Source organism: Ochotona curzoniae, unplaced genomic scaffold (assembly GCF_017591425.1).
Source record: "Ochotona curzoniae isolate NIBS_2020 unplaced genomic scaffold, NIBS_Ocur_1.0 patch98, whole genome shotgun sequence".
Lineage (NCBI taxonomy): Eukaryota > Metazoa > Chordata > Mammalia > Lagomorpha > Ochotonidae > Ochotona > Ochotona curzoniae.
In genome coordinates this window covers 7314-28025 of record NW_024467081.1, presented here as the reverse complement: position 1 = coordinate 28025, position 20712 = coordinate 7314, and the positions used below count along the sequence as shown (strand labels likewise).

The 20712-nt window shown below is 43.0% G+C and overlaps 1 protein-coding gene across 1 annotated transcript in view; it reads left to right on the top strand.

Annotated features, from left to right (window-relative positions):
* LOC121168293 (armadillo-like helical domain-containing protein 4) overlaps nt 1–17987 on the top strand; it is a 117128-nt gene extending 99141 nt beyond the window's left edge. Inside the window, exons 6-8 of the mRNA XM_040998235.1 lie at nt 5561–5592; nt 17542–17676; nt 17919–17987. Of these exons, the coding sequence (XP_040854169.1) occupies nt 5561–5592; nt 17542–17676; nt 17919–17987 (236 nt within the window). The remainder of the gene's footprint in view (nt 1–5560; nt 5593–17541; nt 17677–17918) is intronic.
* The last annotated feature ends 2725 nt before the right edge of the window (nt 17988–20712 follow it).

Below are 20712 nucleotides of genomic sequence, written 5' to 3'. Positions count from 1 at the left end.
TCTTTCAATTCTGAGATTCTTTCTTCTGTCTCCTTCATTCTGTTTTGGAGACTCTCCACTGTATTTTTAGTTTGCTTTACCGTATTCTTCATTTCTAATGTATCAAATTTCATTTGATTCATTTCCAGTATGTCATATTCCTTGAATTCCTTGAATGCCTATTTTACGTACTTCTCGTTGTTGATAAGAAGTTTTTATAACAAGTGTTTTGAATTCTGTATCCTCATTTTCTCAGTGTATTCCTCAGTTAATACTGAGGTTGGCAAAGGGTTTTGCTCCTTTGCAGGGGAGTCTTCAGTAACATTCACTGTGCCTTTGTCTCTTGTTTTGTTCTTGGTCATTGTACTTCTGGTTATCAGATTCTTCTCCTTGGGGCAGGTTTCTAAGCTGTGTCACCCACAGGTCTACATTTCAATTTTACTTATTACAGTTGGTACATGACTCTTTTTTTTTTTTTGCAGTCATTTGTGCCACTCCCTCCAGTGAGTTCCAGGTCTGGATTCTTATATTAGACTTCCACCATAGTCTCTGTAGCTCCAGCTCCTGGCTCACCAGTCTCTACCTCCTGTGATACCATGCTGAGGCTGCACCATTGTCTGTACAACCTTTCTCCCACTTCTGGTTGGAGCAGGTTCCAGGATTAGGGAGACACCAGGAGTCCTATATAGTTAGATTGTTGTTGGTGCTGATCTTTCCAGAATCTGTTGGCCGTTAGGTCTGAGGGTTACACAGACCTATTTTGACCTATACGATGCCGAAGTTGGTATTATTTTCCTCTGGGACCAGTGCAATCCATGTGAGTCAGTGAGTTCTTGCCAATGTTTCCCTGCAATCTTAAAGCATTTGCCACACTTAAAAAATGGCACCTGATGTGCTGGCTGTCAAATCTAAGGGGTACCTGGACTGGTCTTTGGTGTAACCTGTAGGATGCCACATTGTAGTTTGCTGAGCCAGAAATGAGTTCTTTCCCAATGCAGGACATGCTCAGTCCTGTACCATAACCTTTGTCTCTCTAGACAAAATGGTGCCCGATTCTGCTCTGGAGGATGGACTGGGTTGTGAAATCTACCCTGTTCCAGCACTGCCTGTTTGGGACCTGCTGCTCTGTGTCTGCTCCTGGTCAAATCAAACAGACCAGCAGAATGGGCAGTTCTTTGTCTGGGTTCACCTCCTGAGCTCCTGGTAAGCATTTCTTCCCATCTTATTGCTGGTGGAGTTCAGGCTGCAGGCGCAGTTCAGATCATTGTTCCCTGAATGCCTCTGGGGTATCGGTCACTGCAACACTTTGTTGTGTCTGATGCTTTCCCACTTCTGTCTGTCTCCAGGTGGCCTTCTGCTGTCATTCTGTCCTTTCCTATTTCTTGGAATGTGCCCTCTCTGCTTCATACTGGCTAATGTTTCTCTGTCTGTTTAAACATGTCTTTATTCTGTAATTTTGATGCTCCCCCAATGTGTAATATTTTAAGTCACTAAATTATTGTGCAACAATACACTATACTACTATCTAAGTGTACCTGCAGCCTTCATTGACTAAGGCTGGCTCCCAGGCAATACCTCCTTTGCCTTCCTGGCCAGCTCCTCCAAGGCTGCTCAGAGACCCCTTCAGGCCTGAATGGGCCCGAAGTCATCTGCAGGACTCATGGGTTCAAGTTCATCAGTGAACTTCACAAATGAGCTGAGCAGCAGCATAAAACTTTCTCATAAATATTTGGACAAGCTCTTCTTATGCAGAATATTTTCAATCTACAGTTGGTTGAGTTTGAGGATGTAGAACCCACACAGATGAGCAGAGCAGTACAAGTGATAGCTTACAGGCGATAATACAAGAACATCTTTTCATCTGCAGTTTCTTCATTCTTTCCACCATTTTTGTCATAGGGAAGTTAGGTGAATGGCAAATTACTGTACCCGGGAGACCATTCCACTGTCTGCTTTTGTCTATCCAGTGTTATCAGATTTAATGTTTGCCTTTCTGTACTTAGCTTATCCAGTTGGTACCCTCTGTGTGTGTCTGTGCTGTGACAAATGACAGCTTCTCCCTAGCCCTGTCTTTTTAAAAGGCAAATAGGATCCACCGTGTATATGTGTATACTGCGTTTTCTTTATTCACTCATTCTTTGGTAGACACTGGGTTGATTCCGTATCTTGGGGATTGTGCATGATGATACAGTGAATATGGGGGCATATGTGTTTCTTCATCATACTGATTTCATTTCCTTAGTGTGTCCAGCAACTGGTAGTAAGTTTCCATTTTTAGTTTTTTGAGGAAACTGCATGCTGTTTTCCATAGTGACGTTATGAATTTACATTTGTACCAACAATGTGCAAATGTTCCAGTATCTTTGTTATTTAGGCTTTTATAGTAGCCACTCAATTAGGTGTCAAGCAATAGATCTTTGTGATTTTATTCACATTTCCCTAATGAGTGGTGATAGCAGACACATTTTGTATACTTGTTTTCCGTTTCTATGTCTTCTCTTGAGAAAGGTCATTTACCATTTGAGAAACTATTTGAAGTGAACAAATTTCATATTATTTCATAATACGGTTGATACATCACACCCTTTTGCCCCTCCTGCGTTCCCTACCTGCTCTCCTCCTTCCTTATTTCTTCTTTTACATTTTGGAAGTGATGTACTTTTGGTTCACAGTCATAGGCTTTACAATCCATTAGGTAAAGAATAGGGCCTGGCGCGGTAACCTAGTGGCTAGAATCCTCGCCTTGCACATACCAGGGTACCATATGGTCACCGATTCTAATCTGAGCAGTCACACGTCCCATCCAGCTTCCTGCTTGTGGCCTTGGGACCCTGCACCGACATGGGAGACCGGAAGAGGCTCCTGGCTTTGGGCTTTGGATCAGTGGAGCTCCGGCCATTGTGGCTGCTTGGGGAGTGAATCATCAGGTGGAAGATCTTCCACTCTGTCTTTCCATCTCTGCATACCTGATTTTCCAATAAAATAAATCTTTTTTTTTTTAAAGAAAGAATTCAACAAAGAGCAAGTAGAAAAAAAAAAACACTGTTGCTCAAGAGTGTAGACAAAGACTGTAAACAATAATCAAATCTCAAAATGTCAGTTTCATTCATGTGGATTAAATATTTTTGTACTCTGTATCACTTATCACAGATCAGGGAAAATGTATGATATTTGTGTTTTGGTGTCTGACTTATTTCACTAAGCATAATAGTTTCCAGTTGCTGCCATTTGTTGCGAAAGATAGGATTTCATCCTTTTTTATGGATGAGTAGTATTCTACAGTGTACATATCAAATTTTCTTCATTCAGTTCTTATTTGTTTTTGATTTGGTGCAAACCTATTTGTGTGTCTTTGCTTTTGTTGCCTTTCCTTTTGTAATCATATACATAAAAAAATACCATTGTATAAATCAGTCTTATAAAGCTTGTGAATTTGCAAGTTTGGATCTCACATTGAAGTTTATACTTCAAGTTGAGTTTTATGTTTCAGTTGTGCGAGATCAGGATCTGATTTCCTTTTTCTGCGTGTGAATATCTGGCTTTCCTAACGCCATTTAATGAAGATGTGTTTTTCTTTTCCCATTTTGTGTTCTTGGAAACTTTAGCAAAAACTAATTCACTGCAAATGTATAGATTTATTCTCGGGCTCTCTGTTTTGTTGCACTTGTTCGTGTGTCTCTTTTTATGCCTATATTATGCTGTTTTGATTACAATCACCTTGAAATCAGGTGGAATAGTATCTTTCGCTTATCTTTTCTCTCCAAATTGTTTTGGTTAATTGAGGTCCCATATTATTTTTAGAATTTTCTTATTTATTTTAAAGATGTCTTTGGAGTTTGATAGGCATTTCTTTGAATCTGTAGTATTCTTTCAGTTATACAATTTGGTAATATTCATTCTTTTTTTTAAAAGATTTATTTGTTTTATTGGAAAGTCAGTTATATACAGAGGAGGAGAGACAGAGAGGAAGATCTTCTCTTCTGGATTCACTCTTCAAGTGGCCACAATGGCTGGAGCTATGGCAATCTAAAGCCAAGAGCCAGGAGCTTCTTCTGGGTCTCCCACATAGGTGCAAGGTCCCAAGGCTTTGGGCCGTGCTTGACTGCTTTCCCAGGCCACAAGCAGGGAGCTGGATGGGAAGTGGTGCTGCCAGGATTAGAACCGGTGCCCATTTGGGATCCCAGCGTGTGCAAGGCGAGGACTTTAACCAGTAGACTACTGCGCTGGACCTGGCAATATTCATCCTTCAGTCCATCAGTGTGAGATAAGTTTTCTTTTATTTTTGTCTTCTCCAGTTTCTGGCGTTAGTGTTTTGTCTTCCTTTTCCTTGGTTAAATTTATTCCTATGAGCTATTGTTGTTTGGTAGCTACTGTGAATGGGATCTTTTTTTTTTTTCTTTTTTTCTTTCTCAGATAGTTTGGTGTTGGTGAATGGAAATGATACTAAATTTTATATGCTGATTTTATATTCTGTAACTTTACTCATTTGGATTAATGTCTAGATGAATAATAGGCTTCCCCAAAAGTAAGATTATCATTTTTAGTTTTTTCATTCATGTTTTAAAAAATACTGAAACTTTCTTTTTATGTCTTTTTTTTTTTAAGACACAGACGTAGTTATCCCATGCATTGTTTCACAGCCACAAAGAACTACAACAGACAGCCTGGGATGAGCCGGGCTGAAGCCAAGAGCCTATGGCTCCATTGGAGTCTCTCATGTGGGGTGGCAGCGGCCAAGTGTCCTGACCATATTCCACTGCTTTTCCAGGTCTGCTAGCTAGACTAAAAGTGGGATCGCTGGGGCACAGTGGATACAGGCGTCGCAGGCAGGGGTTTACCTCACTGCACCCCATGCTGTCCCTGACAGACTAACGCTTGGTTTCGTTGTATTTACTTCTGCTCTTGGTATGCACACACTTCCAAATGGTTGTAATTAGTTGATGTGGCCATTTCCAGTGGGCTTTTATAAATGTTTCCCAATTATTGCTTTGTTTTTTCATTGCAGTTATGTTGTCCTAGAATGATACATTTAGGAAGCTATCTGTGTTTCAGAAACACTTGCTCTTGGTTGCGGTCACATTCTTTGTTCTTCACACCTGATCGCAAATGGTTCTCCCTGGGGCCAGTTCTGAGGCGCTCTGCTTTGCTCCTTGCCCTTGCTCCCTCAGTCTCATCTCTGCTCTCAGACGGTTCATGTGCAGCCTCCCGCCAAGCTTCAAAACCGACCGTGATGAGGGATAAAGCCGGAAAAGAACACGCCAGAGAACAGATGAATGTGGTGCTTTGAAGGTGATGGCCTCTCTCCTCCCAGGTCGCTGCAGAAAGCGCTCAATAGTCATAGAAAAAAAAATAGCAAAGAAACATACGCTGCTCGTCTAATAATGATATGAGGGAAACTTTTGCTGTCTGTTGCATTTTTATGAAGTGGAAATAGAAACAAGACTGCCAGCATCATGATATTAATGCTGTTGGCACTTTTACCATATTCCATGAGATCAGCTTCTAATGTGTCAAATTAGCTTCATACCGTGAAGTGTAAACATAATGTGGTTATTCATATTTTATTCTCTTTTTTTCCTAGTGAGAAGCTGGATGGAAAAACTAAAAGACAAGGTAAGGAACTCATTTGCTTTCTTTGGATTTACTTTTAAAGTCTTACAACTTTGTCAAATAAAAGACTTCTAGAGTAGTACAGCTTTAAGTTTCTTCTTATAAAAGAGGGGTTATTTGAGTTAGTGCATGTATGCACCAGAGAGAGGGAAGAAGGGAAGGTAGGGGATATGTGTGTGTGTATATATATACATAGAGAGAGAGAGAGACAGAGAGAGGGAGAGAGAGAGGGAGGGAGAGAGAGAGGGAGGGAGAGAGAGGTCAGATCATTCGTATCTGCTGGTTGACTCGCTGAATACCTGCAATAGCTGGAGCTGGACACTGGGTCCAGGTCTGCCATGTGAGTGGTAGGGACCCTATTCCTCAAGCCATCACGCAGAATCTACATTAACCCAGAGCTGTCTACATTAACGGGAAGCTGAGCTAGGAGCCAGAACCAGTTCTAACACCCAGTTACTTTAATGTGGAATGTGGGCATTTTAACCGCTAAGCTAGAGGCCGAGCTCTAGCTTGCTCATCTTTTTCCAATCATCTATCCCAAGATGCAGGCCGCTTCCATGTGCCCATCGGGAAGGTCTGTTATAGTCCTTCTGTAGTACACGTGAGGCTGCTTATTCTTTGAAGCACCATGCTGTCATATAAAGGTGTAAGTCTGTTTAACTGAATTATGTTCTTGACATATGCAGGTGGTTTTTCCTCTAGGGAATTTCAAGAATGTAGCCATCCTAACTAACATTTCTTGTCCCCATGTGAGACTTTCTGGGTGTATAGTTTTCATGGTGCTGCTTCTTATTAACTGTTCATGAGCTGACCTGTATGAAATAGCCAGTGAGAGAAAAATGTTTTTTCCTTTCCTATTAATTGCACATATATGGTGATTGGCAGCATTAGTTTTCAGGTTTATATTTTCATTTTCTTTAGATTTCCAACTCTTTCAAGTTTTCACTTTTGGTTACTTTGTGATTTTATACTGGAATAAAAATAGTGGTGAAGCCTTGAATTCCTTGGTGTAACCTGTGTCATATCTCATTATTATAACCAAATTCAGATTTTACTAGAGTTTCAGTTAAGTGGAAAGCTTATCAGTGACAAATATTGAATTACCTCCAATTCACCAATACTTAGTATACTGTGTCGGTGGTGTCCCATCAACCTTTTTGATTTGGAGTCAATTTTTGCCAAGTAGTTATCATATGTACTTTTCTATAGTTAAATATTAATAAAACATTCCATTGTAATAATGATATAATAATGATGATATAATGCTATAATTCTCCTTGCTAATATTTTTTTGCTTCTCAGAAAAAGTTTAAGCTCATGGAATTTTTAGTGGTCCAGTGTGCAAGAGGCTGTGATTGGAGGGAATTGAAACACTTGGGGGAAGAATAGTCCAAAGATTTAAAACCCAATATAGTTATGTCGGTATGCTTACTATTTTTCAGAGGAAAATGTGATGCAGTGAAAATATAACAGGATCTGTTGTATTAATCTCAGAACCCATATGCCATTGTTTCTACAGAAAATATCCTGAGCAACTGTGAAGGGACAAATATAACCAAAGAAATTTTGCGATGCAATTTGTTTGAAAGTTAGCTATTATATAGAACATCTTACCTGTGTGTATATGCCCACCACTTCCTTTAAAAATCTGTTCAGTTCAAGGAGGGATTGCTGTGAATTTGGAAAGTCTGATGCCTGCTACCACTTCCTTTTCTTTTGGAGGAATAATTTATGTGTGACTCTTTTTTTTCCCCTGGATTTTGAGGTTTTCCTAGCATTCTCATCATCTTTTAAAACATTTTTCCCCCAACATTTCTTCTTCTTTTTTTTAATCTTTATTTTTGATGGTGTTTACGTTGTTGATCAGGGTGGGAAGGATCACGGGGGAGGGTAGGGAAAAGTGGGTGTAATCACTGTTTCTAAAGTTTCTATTTCTTCTTCCTGTGTCTGGGAGAAGGTGGGAAAATAAAAAGAGAAGCCATACCCAGCCTCCCAACTGCCTGCTATCCAGGGATGGGAACGGCCTCTTGTTAGAACCCAGGGTTCCCATGTAGCGCATGCTCTAAGAGTTCTGCTCAGGTGGTTTTGATAGTTCTGAAATGCTGTCGATTTTGCCAATCTAAGGATGAGGAATCCCTTCCAATGTCCATTGGCTAACACAGTCAACCTTAGAGTCTCCATTCACCCAGATTTTTGCTGTCATCATTTTTCTGGGGTAGTTGTGCAATGTATTTTGTTCTCCTTCCCCTGCTCTGTTGCCAGACGTCCTCTGTAGGCTCCAATGGGTTGCCATTTCCTTCAGGTGCATCTGGACCTGCCGTCCACTGCTCTGTCTTTTCCACAGATGAGGAGGTCGAGTTTTTGCAGGTGGGCTCATGGGCTCAGGGGCTCCCAAGAACCTGGGCCCTATTGGATCCTGCTCCTGGAGCTCGCCAACAATGCAGACAGGCCCAAGAATCTAGGCCAGGTGACCCAGGCCCTGCAGGACACTTCACCCCACCATTGGCTGTCCAATTGGAGGTCGCCCCCTCTGTCTCCAGGAGCATTGAATCAAAAGGACCCTCGTCAGGCCTGATTCAAGGTTGCCTCCAGTGCCATTGCTGAGCGCATGGAGACCAAGAAGCACAAGGAGCGCATGGAGTCAAGAAGACCCCACGTGTCCTCAATCCAAGGTCGCCCCCATCGCTAGTATTTCTTAAATAATTTTTTTAAATAGAAAAAAAAGTCAAGACTATAGCAAGGATTTATTTGATATCTATATCTTATTTATTTAATGTTTTAATTAACATTTATGTCTTCACCTTTTGATTCTTTCTAGGAGGGACTCATTCAGATGTTTAAATTATCTACCCTTCCTCTATATGAAAAAATGTTACAAATCCTTTCATATGTGCACATGACCAGTCACGTGTACACATGTGACTGTATCTTCTATACATATAACTGTCCATCACCTATGATCTGTATGTCTTGCTAGTCATTTTATTTGGAATCCACTGAGAGCGAGACGGTTGTCTCTTTGATGAAAGTTTTGGAATTGCTAACAAAATCACAGATTTAAGCTGGACCAAGCCACAACATGCTCTCAGCTTAACTTCATTTGACTTTTCCACTATTCATTCTCTTTTAGTCAGGCTCTAAAAAGAGTGGTCTTTTTAAAAGCCTAAGTTAACTCCTTTTGTTTTTGTTGTCTTTTTATACTAGCTTGGATTTATACCAATTGTAAGTCACGAAGAATCTCTGTTATCATTGCCTTTTGCTAAATTAGAAATTTGTCTGTCATATGTGAATCTAAAAATAGTTGTCGAGCATCAGTGGGAAGAGACACAGTGACAGGCACAAACTCAAGCTCCATCCTGGTGTCCTTCATTCCCAAGATCATCTCTTGCTCTATGTTGGCACTTCCAACTTAGCTGTGTCTATATTCTAGCCAGAAAGAAAGAGTAGGGGAAGATCAAAGGAGTCCTGCCCTTCTCAAAAGGGGTGGGTAAAGTCTCTCTCTCTGCCATTGTTTAAGGGGGCCAAAATAAAGGCTCTACTCCCCCCATTAAAATTTTACTTATTTCATTGAGAGGTACGTGTGCATTTAGCATCTCTTGTTTACCAGCAATGGTAGCTGAGCTGGGGTCAAAGTCAGAACTGGGGAACATAACCTGGGTCTCTCATGTCAGGGACAGGAATCCAGTTCTGGGAGCCACCCCCACTGACTCTTGAGATCCATTTTAGCAAGACATTGGACTCAGGAGCTGGAGCTGGGAGTCAAACCCAGGTACTTGTACAATGTGGGCATCTTAAGTACTAGGCAAAGTACCTGATGTCTTTTAAAGAGTATGTCCTAGAATTTACAGGTAACACTAATTTGTTATCTTTGTGTTGAAATTTATCACATGATTATACCCAGCTGCATGAAAGGTGAGGAATAATCTGTATTCTGTGCTGAATCCAAAACTGAAGTCCTGTTGCTACAGAAGCAGGGAATGGCAGTTGTGGTGCATCATATGGATTCAATATAGAATTACCCTTCCTTTTGGTTAAAGATCTAGGTTGGGGGTGCTTGTTGGGTGAATCTTAACTTGACTAACCTACTGATAACCTTTGAGTAGCTAAACGACTTCTCAAAACTGAAGATACTTAACTATTTAGGTGTCTAATAAAGACCAGTCTGATTATAAAAAGCCATACTGTTTTCCTTTGATTTTGGTAGGTGATATTTCTTTAAGCTCATTTGTAAGGCGAATCTGGAAGAGGCATATTCTTTGAGTTTTTCTTTACTATGGAAGAATTTTGTTTCATTTTCAAAGAGAAAGGAAAGCTTTGCTGGGTACATTATTCTGGGCCAACAATTTTTTCATTTTAGAATCTGGAATATGTCACTCCATTCTCTTCTGGCCTGTAGAGCTTCCTTTGAGAGGACAGCAGTGAGTCTGCTTGGGGACTCTTCTGTATGTTAGTTGTTTTTTTCATGTGCACATTTAAGGATCTTTTCCCTGTGTTCAACTTGATTCTCATATGTTGAGGTGAAGTTCACTTTTGGTCATCCTGTTGAAAGTTCTGTGTCTTCCTGTGTTTTGTTTCCCAATTCTTTCTCCAAATTAGGGAAGTTTTCATTTATCATTTCATTAAATACCTTTGTAAACCCAGCTTCTCTTTCTGCACCTTCTGGGACTCCCATAACTCTTACATTTGACCCTTTAATAGTGCTCTGTAATTCCTGAATACTCTTCTTAGCTTGACTCAGATTCTCCTCCGTTTTTGATTTTTTCCCCCAATTGTTGAAGGAAATGTCCTTCAATTCCAAAATCCTTTCTTCTGCCTGACTCATTCTATCATTAAGGCTTTCCATTGAATTTTCCATTTTCTCTATTGTGTCCTTCATTTCTAACAATGCAGTTTGATTTTGTTTTAGTGTTACTATTTCCTGTGTGACTTATTCCTTAAATTCCTTCAACTCCTGTATGTGCTTCTCATTGTTACTAAGAAGTCTTGTAACTAATTTTAAGCATTTTTTATCCCCCACTTTCTTGATGTCTTCCTCAGGTAACTCTTAAAGTTTGTCAACTCTGAGGTTGACAAAGACTTTTGCTCCTTTGTGGAAGAGTCTTCAGTAATATTCATTGTGCCTCTGTCTCTTCTTTTGCTCTTGGTCATTGCTATTCTGGTTAGCAGATTCCTCTCCTTTGGGTCACTTTTTAAGCGGTGTTTCCCACTGGTTTACAGGTGGACTTTACTGATTGTGCTAGGTCTCTGTAACCCCAGCTCTTGGCTCTCCACTTTTCACTTCCCATGATCCTTCACTGTGGCCCCACCATTGCTTGCACAGCTTTTCTCCCACTGCTGTTTCAAGATGCCTGGGATTATGGAGATACCAGCTACCCTAATTCACTGGGTTTTCAGCAGTGTTGATCTTGCCAGAACCTGCTAACCATTAGATCTGAGGACCATGCAGACCTATTTTGAGTGGAACCTGTAGGATGCCAAGTTGGTACTATTACTGTGAGACCAGTGCAATGTGTTGAGCCAGAAGTGAATTCTCTCCCAGGTTAGTGCATGTGGAGCTCACTGTTGTTCCTCCTAAGTACACAAAATGATGCCCAGTGTGGCACTGGTGGAGGTCTGCGCCTGCTGGATGTTAGGTCTGGGGGCCACCTGGACCTTTCTGGGTGGAACCTGTGGGATGCCAAGTCGGTACCATTTTCCTTGTGGGAACAGTGCGATGTGCTGAAATGGATATGTACCTGCTCCCGGCTTAGTGCATGTGCAGCTTGCTGTTGTCCCTCCAGCCCCACAGCCTTTTCCTCAGTACACAAAATGGTGCCTGATATGCTCTGGAAGTCTACCCTGTGCCTGCACCTGCCTGCTTGGGCTCTGCCACTCTGTTTTTGCTCATTGGTAAATCAAGCAGATCACCAGGATGGGCAATTCGATGCCTAGGTTCACCTCCTGACCTCCCGGTGAACTCCGCTTCCCACCTGGCCACTGTGGAGCTCTGATTGCTGACCACCCTGGAATGTTTGGTCATTGCAACCCCACTCTGCTGTCTTTGCTGCTTCCCAGTGTCCATGGGTCTCCAGCTATCCCTCTGCCATTGGCCTGTCCTCTCCTATTTCCTTGGTTAACTCCCTTTCTGCCTCACCCTGGCTAATGATTGTCTGTTTAACTGTGTCCTAACCCTATTCCTCCATTTTGTTTCTCTCTCTCAGTTTTTTTTTTCTCTAGCTTTAAGAGAACATCCAGAGGACAAATGAACCAGACCATTACTCAGGGCAGCAGTGTTCAATATGTAGCCTGAACACAGGGTTACAAATGCAGATGGAATCCAGTGATCTATGTTTAACATCTTAACAAAAAAAAATTTTTTTTGGAAACTGTGTGTTGACAGTGTTATACATTGTATTTTGTATTTTTTAATTCTAAGGGATTTATTAGTACATTAGATTGTCAGGGTCACAACAAACACATGGTAATTAGTACAGCGCTTTCTCCAGTTGGAGAACCATCATTGTACATGGAAAGCACAAATGCACTGTCTCAATCTAACAGGCTATAGTTAGTACATTGTAACACAACAGAATAAATCATGATTATCATGTATTATCCTGCCAAAAAAGATGCCTCTCATAAACTTGAGACAAAAACTCTCAAACAAGTATATCTAGTTATATTTCAATTTAAAATGTATTTAAAGAATGTGACCTTCGTTTGGAAATAACTGCCATCTTTACCCATTCTGTCCACTGGTAATGCTGGATCCCATTTGGCTTTATCATTTGTTAAAATAGTCTCTCTTTTCTTCTGATCCATTTGAGGATAAGTTGCATGTTCTTGGTCTGGTTATCCCCAAATAGTTCAGCATACACTTTCAAAGAACAGTAGTGTTTTGTTAACGAATCTTAACATATTCAGTAGCTTGAATACGTTTAACGTTAGTGTAGCTCTTTTAGGTAGGGTGGCATCTATGTTTCAGATTGCTTCAATAGTCCTAAACCACGAAAGCGATTTTTCCTTCTCTAGTACAGGATCCAGTCTAGCATTATGTAACACATTTAATTGTCATGTTTCTCTAGTCTCCTTTTGTCTGGAACATTTTTATAGCTACCTTTTGCCTTCCAGACACTGACATTTTAAAAGAATGCAGTCTTTCTTTTTTAAAAGAATATTCTCCACTTTCTACTTGTTGGATATTTCTTTATGATTAAATCCAGGCAGTGCATTTTGGGTTGGGATAAGACATTGCTAGAAATGTGTCCTGTTCGGAGTGTCACTTTTGGAGGCATGTGCACATTCCACAATTTGGACTTAAAAAAACGGTGGTGGGTCTCAGGACGGGGCGTCTCATGCCTGGATCCCGGACAGCCGCCATGGGCACAGCCGCCATGTGCTGAGCTGTCCCCGGGCCTGCTGGGTTCCAGGGGCCGCTTCCTTCGGGGTGAGTAGACCGAGGGGAAGGCCTCCGGGACTGGGCAGGCCCGGGACCCACCCGCCGCCCTCATGGGGCGGTGAATGGGATTTGGAGGGGGGGGGGCGACCTTGGGCCTGGGTTATTTAAACCTCCAGCAGCCTCCTGGCAGCTGGTGGGTCTCAGGACGGGGCGTCTCATGCCTGGATCCCGGACAGCCGCCATGGGCACAGCCGCCATGTGCTGAGCTGTCCCCGGGCGGCCAGTGCGCCATTTGGTGCCAGGCTCTGCCTGCTGGCTGCCCGGCCGGGGAGCTCTGGGGATTTGGTTCTTTGAGTTGCTGCTTAATTAGCTCCAGGTTGAACCCATTGTGCTTCTTGGACCTGAAACAGGCAGTAACTCTTCCTTAGCAAAACTTTTAATCACTAATAATTCTGAGCACCAAATACCAGTCATGCAGAAGCTAGGGCTTGGGGCTTGTCCTGCAAAAGTAGCTCCAACAGTTGGCCAATGTGTCAACTGGTAATGGAACAGAGTAGATTAGGCAGAACTGAGCAAACCTTAGCCCACAAGTAAAACTAGAAACCAGGAGGGAGCAAAGGTCATGCCGAGCTAGGCTCTTGTACCTGCTGGTCTGTGGGAGCCAGGGATGCTAAGCCACAGTGTCTAAGGCAGAGGTCGGGACAGGTGAGGAGCTGTGCCAAGCTGAGTCAGAGCATCCATTGGCAGGCAAGTGATCTATGGCTGGGAACAGGCCCGGTTGGGGAGCTAAGGGGACAACCCTAGCTGGGTTGAGGTTCCCACCAAGAGGCACATGGCCTGGAATGGGGGCTGCGTTCTGATCTGGAAACAGTTGTAGTCTCCCTTGGCACAAGTGTGGACTGGGACTGGATGCACCAAACCACGCTGGACCCCGACTCCCCCTGGTGTTCTGGAGGACCAGGGCAGATGTGGGATGGACTAGGCTAGGTCTCAAACCCCTACTGAGCCATGTGTGAGCCATATGTGGGTATGGACAAACCATGGCTGGGCTGGAACATCCAACAGCAAGAACCAGATTGGGTGGAAGGCCAGTCAGGAAAAGCCACAGTTCCTTATTCCTGGAGGTGGACTGAGTAGGGTTGGCTCATGGACCCACTGGTAAGCATGAAACCTGGCATTGGGAGAGGTTCTGATGGAGGAGCCTGGGCAACTCCTCTGGCAGGACACAGACCCGGCAGGTAAACGCAAGAAACATGATAGGAAACAGCCCAGAAAAGGCCATGGAAAGCTACCCACTGGCATACAATTGGCTGACGTGGGGGCAAGACCAGGCTGAATCTGTCCACGTCATCCACTGGCAAATCCAGGCACCAGTGTGGGTCGACCTAGGGTCGGTCGCAACAAAGACTAGTGCACATTATGGAATGCCGAGGTGAGGTTGCCTGTACTGGAAGGGACCGCAGCGCCCTACCAGCCTGAGAACAAGAAAGGAAGTGGGCAGAGCCAGCAGGGGAATAAGGGAGGGTTCCTTTGCAGGACAGCTACTTCCGCAGGAGAGCATGGGCTGGGATGGGGGCAGACCAGACTAGGCAGAGCTACCACACCTGTGCGCCTCACACAAACTAGATCAGGGAAAAGCCGGGCTGGGTGGATTATTCCTACTGGTGCAAACAAAATTAAAGTGGGCGAGGGTTGTTTGGGCTTAGACGCAGCATCAGCTGGAATCTGGGAGTGGGAGAGGCCTGGGAGGGAAATAGTGGGCTCATCCCTCTTGGGTTACCACTTCCACAGGAGGACATAAAACTAAGATAGCGGCTGGGGTGGAATGGGGTGTGGGACAGACTGGATTACTGCTACACTTACTGGCAAACCAGGGTAGGGGGTGGGCCTGGTGGGGGTTATTGTGGGTCGCTCCAACCTAGGCTGCAGCTCCCGCTGGTTTATGTGAGGACCAAGTATGTGCTGGGCAGAACTAGGCTGGACTGCAACACCCATTGGTTCCAGTGGAAGTCGGGAGTGAAAACAGAACCAACCCAGCAATTGCAACCACCAGCTGATTGGAGCGATGGACGGTGCCTGGCCCTGTACTTGTTAGCACATACAAGAAGTTTCTTTGGAGATCTTCCTAATCTAAATGTTGGACTCAGAACCCTAACGAAGAAAAGAGAGAAGACAGAACAGGTCAACCAACCATCTAAGCTATGATGGACTATGTCAATCAGTGGATTTTTCAAAGCCCTCATAGTGCTTGGAGTGGCAAGACTGGCAGCGATTCATAACAATTGCAATATCAAAACCACCTGAGCAAGAACCTCAGAGCATGCCCTACATCTGGGACCTGGGGAGGGTGGGAAATTGGGTGGGCCTTCTCCCTTAATACCCCCCTTTAAACATGAAGGTAACAATATGGAAAAATACTAGTATTATCCACTTTCATGTAGCCCTTGAACCTTCTTACCCTAATTAACTATGTAAAGAATGTCAAAATAAAATTTTATATTAAAAAAAAAAAACGGTGCTAGCAGGATTTGCAAGTTAAAAATTCTGTGCAGGCCTACTTATTTATTTATTTTGTTTCTGGAGAAACCAAGGAGCTCTGTAAAGGAAGAGCTCGTTTCCCCTTTGTCAGTTTTGAGAATGGAATGGTTACATTACAGTCCAAGATGGTGGGATTACTTTGTTCCCATCTTGTAATCTGTGATTTCAATGCAAGACAGATGTTGCTCCTCTGTCCCCAAATGAGGGAACAACAACAACAAAAAGAGATAACCGAATTTCTTTTTGCTGGTTAAATCTACATGATTTGGAACTCCAGAAATAAGAAGTGTTAATGTGTCAATAAAGAAATGTGGAAATAGTGTTGAATTTCCTTGCGATTCACGTGGGAACAAACTACTTTGTGAAGGCAGGGCCACCCCAGGGGTGAGCCTCATCTCCCACAGGCTCAGATGTGCCTGAAGGTCCAACTCAGAAAAGCCCACCTGACTTGTCTTAAAGTTGATCCTGTTTTCACAAGTGCGTATTTCCAAGCACTGAGAACAGTGATTTTTTTTTTCTTGTTCACATTGCCAGCAAAAGCACTGAAACCTTACTGTTGTCCATTGTTTTCCCACATGGAAAATTACAGTGTTTTTGTAAGCCTTTAGCTGATCTGGAAGGCATTTAGAAAAAGTTTGGGCTTTTGCAAAGCATATTAATTTGTTGATAAATGACTGGGTTTTGTTTCTTGGGGAAAAGCACTTAGGATGCTGATGAATGATGTTGTTGTTCTCACATTCCATCATTTGCCTTAACCTAAGCTTTGGGAGGCACAGCCAGGGATGGACCTGCTATAGCTCTGGCAGGGCCTCCCTCTCCCGAGAACTGCTTCTCTGCGTGTCAGGAAGGCATGTCAGCCCACACACTTTAGCACTTTCTAGAGAACCTTGAGCTCTGTTGGAAGCATTTGAACAGACTCATGGTCCCTCCCATCCCCGATGCCTGTCTATGAATTGTGACTTTTAATTGCTTGTGTATTTTGTCTGGGTGCGCTTCTAGGAAGGCAAGTCTATGTTTGTGTTCCCCTCTGAAAGTGCTCTAGGCTAGCACATACCCTCCAGTCCATAGGTGTTTTACTGGCTAGGGTGTGGGGAGGATACTTGGTAGTGTGGCCTTGTCCTAAGTCTTCAGTGGGCCTGAGTAACTTGCTTACCCCCTGGGTTATGTAGGGGTCAGGCTGCTGTCAGGATCAAGGTATCCAGATGACAACTTGGGGACAGCGGGGGCCACACGTGGGTTTGAGATCTCTGCTCTTGGGGAGGCACCTCTGTTGTTGATGGGGTCTTTGTGCCCTTATCTGCCACTTCCTTTCTTTTGGGTGGGAGACACTCAGAATCCTTTTCCAAACCCAAACTTCAGTCTTATCCACTGGACAAATTCTGCTGTGCTCAGAAGTTATCCCGTCTGGTGTTTTTGTGCCTGCTGTGTCCTTGCACTGGTCTTCTCCCCTTTGCCCCAGCATCTAATACTCTTCCGGCTCTGTCCTTTGTAGGCACTTTGCTTCCCTACAAGTCTCTTGTCTCTTTTTCTTTTTCTTAATGTAAATCAAGAAGTAGAGGGGAAGGGAGTGGGGGTAGAGAAAAAGAGAGAGAGAGAGAGTGAGCCATCATGGTCAGGGCCCTCCTTTTATCCTCTAAATTATGCAAGTGCAAAGGACACTCAGTCTCAAGCTGTTTTCACTGTGTAGCACTCTAATAGTCCTAGCATGCTCAGAAGCTTACTTCACTCATTTTTAATACAATTTATATTACTATCACCCAAAATAGATATTGATGGATGCACGTGAGCAGATGACTGCAGGTGCATTAGGTCTGCTTGATCTATTTCAACATTTACTTGTGAGACTTGAGATACCCAATATACAGTGCTACCTCTCACCCATTACCTTCTCCCTAAAAAGTGACCTTATTCTCGATGTGATTTTTATTCGCTAGCAAGGCCAATGGCGGAATTAGAACTGACTGTGTACCTGCTGCCATCCAGGAGAAATGGGGAGCCGCGGGCCGTGGTCTGATGGTGTTGCCTTTTCCATGCAGGCTGGTTACATGTCTGGGATGCTGGTGCCCGTAGGCGTGGGGATAGCTGGAGCCTTGTTCATCTTGGGAGCACTCTACAGCATTAAGGTTATGAATCGCCGAAGGAGAAATGGCTTCAAAAGGCATAAAAGAAAGGTACGGAACCAGGACTAGAAAAGCTCATCAGTTTCTGAACACTCTGGACTCATCTAATTTGCTTAATAAAGCACGTGGGGGTTAATGGTGTGTGCACAGTGTTGAGGTGCCTGGCGGTGTGGAACAGCTGCAGCAGCTGCTGCCTGGCCCTGCTTTGTTAGTGTCTTTTACAGTGGAACAGTGTCTCAGCATTGTTCTGTAGCAGCAAGAGTTTAACGCTTTGTTATTTGTTTTTCTCTTAGCAGAGAGAATTCAACAGCATGCAAGACCGAGTGATGCTCTTAGCCGACAGCTCTGAAGATGAATTTTAAGTTAGACTGGGGTTTAATTGTGATATTCAATGATGTGATTATTTTGTTTGTATTTTGAGGCGAAAAGGGAAAAGGGAAAAACACCATCCTCCCACACCGCAGCTGTCAGGCCGTGAGTCCCGTGTCTGCTGGGTCGTGGATTTGTCTTATACTGAGCAGGAAAGTCATGCTGGATCCTAACTACACACGCAGAGTTTGGTTCATTCTGTAGTGAGCTTTGCACAGCCATGGGCTGCAGTTCATAATTATGCAGCATACTTATTGTCCAGTAGGAGTAGCTACATTAGGTAGAGTAAATATTTTGTATTTTTCCACAGTGTTGTTTGCCTTGGCTTGGATTACCTTCGTTAAGTTTAATGATTGTTGCCACCAGGGCATGCTTGACTTTGAAATAGAAATCTTAACAATGTATAACCTCTCATGATCCAATCCAGCCCCACCTGAAACCAGACTTGGAGGCCGTGGTACACACTGCATTTGCATAAAAAAAAGATCTCTCAATACACTGAGGGTATGCTAGATTTGTATGCATTGTGCATTATGGTACTTTAGTCTTCTGGTTTATGGTTTTTCATCTTCTGTTTTATTCTTAAAGTTGGCAAGAAGAAAAAAAAATGCACCAGAAACAATACATTGAATGGACTGTTCATTTTCCTATGTGATGGAGTTCAAAGTACCTGTCAACAGAGTCTTAACATATTTATCTTATTTTTGTGTGTGTGCTCTGGCTTTGCCAAGGGAAAAAATAAGGAAGACATGAAGAAGAAAGTGAGGGCAGGCAAGTTCCTGGCACATTTGTCTTTGCTATTGATCTGAGTTTCCGTGACCATCGCTGTGAATTCAGAGTGTTGCTTTCCATGTCTATGGCCTTGGCCATGGCAGGATCAGCTCACTGTTTCTCCTTATCTGACTTTAGTGGGAAACTAGACATTCTGTAGCAGAAGCAGGCATGGTGGCCAGAGCCCTGGCCCTCAGCAAAGTTTGTGGAAAATCAGTTTGTCTCAAGGTATCCGTCCCAGTATTGGGATGATGGACTCCACCACATTAGATCATGTCTCATTTCCTTTGAAATGTCATTCTCTGATGTAATTAAAATAGGGCATTTAAATATCCTTGCCGAATCTGGGAATTTTGGAACCACAGTGGGTTGAATTAGGGGGTACAGACTCGGCTCATTTCCAAGGAAGAATAATAGTTATTAATTATATTGTCACAGTGGATAACTTGCTCAATTTCTCTGGGCCTGTTCTACTCTGTTCAAGGCAAATTGCATCACTTTCAATGTGTTGCTTCTTCCATCTGACTAAATGGAACTAAAGCTGAGAAATCAAACAATCACTCCAGGTTCTACCTGGAGAGAATCAACATGATTTGTACTCAAAGTTTGCCTACGCACCCCATCTCCAGTGCTCCCCAGACTTTGAGGGGAATAGTGACATGTCACAGTTCTTTATATTCAAGACTCCAAGGTTGAGGCTGCTTGGTCAAGGAATATTTAATAGGAGTTTCTGCATTTGTTCAATGAATGATGCCTTAATAACTTTTCACTTGCTAATGCGAGTCCCTCCTTCCTCTATCTCAGCCATCTTTGAAGTGTCATCTCTAGGCAACTAAAAGAGGAACATTCCTAGAATCCATCTTTGAATGGTGAATGGCTCACAAGAACTTTGAATCAGGTGATTTTTTTTTTACTCTTTTTGCCAAGAGCCAGCCCTTAGAAGATGTGTGAAATTGACAAACAGAAATAAAAAGCTCTGAACAGTCCGGTAGAAGTGAGTGATGGGTAAATAGGCTTCAGGTCATACTATAAAAATGGAATCGAGAATCCAAGCATTCATCACTCGTTGTGATTTTAAGGGTGGAAGCATCCTAGTGTTGCATAAGTGATGTTTTCCATTTGTAAGAGTAGCCCCTTGCTGTAGGTGTTCCTCACGTTAGGGCTAAATGAGTGTGATATTGACAGGCTGTTTTTAGAGATGCATAATGGTCCATTTTAATTCATTCATGCGTGGATGATACTGATGGCATCAACAGCTCAGGCTGCTCAGTCTGTGGAGTCAGCTAGAACATGACCAACAGTGGAGGCCTTCAAACTGCAGTATGATAAAATAACTGATAAAAATGTGTGTTTTCATTTTCCAGAGGTCTGTAAGGATGACATGTATGTGAATTTAGGCCGAAGCATAAATGTATGTGGCCTTTTTAGAGGCATTTCGCTGCTTCAAGGAAAGTAGCTTATTTAGGTCACAGTAGGTTTCTGTAAAAACCTGTCTGAGCATGCAGAGAAAGAGACACGGTGTATTGTATGCTAACATATTCAGCCTCACAAAAGAAAGGCATCTTGTTATTGTAGCGACATAGATGAACTTAGAGGATAATATGCTAAGTGAAATAAAGTTATAGAAGGACAAATTCTGCACAGCCCCAATTGCAAGAGGTAGCTAAAACAGCCAAACTCATAGAAATACTCTACCAGTCGTAGCTGTCCCCATGGTCACTGAAGGAGGGAGAAATGGGAGGTGCCAGTTGGTGTAACGTTTCAATTATACAAGTGGAGTAAGTTCTAGAGATCTGCTCTACAACATAGTGCTTATTGTGAGCAGTACTGTGTCTTAACTAAATGTGGGTTGAGGGTAGGTCTCGTGTGAAGTGTTCTTAACAGCAAAGAGACGAGGAGAGCAGACCTTCATTGAAGGAGGCGCTATCTCCTGAATCACACCTGCTG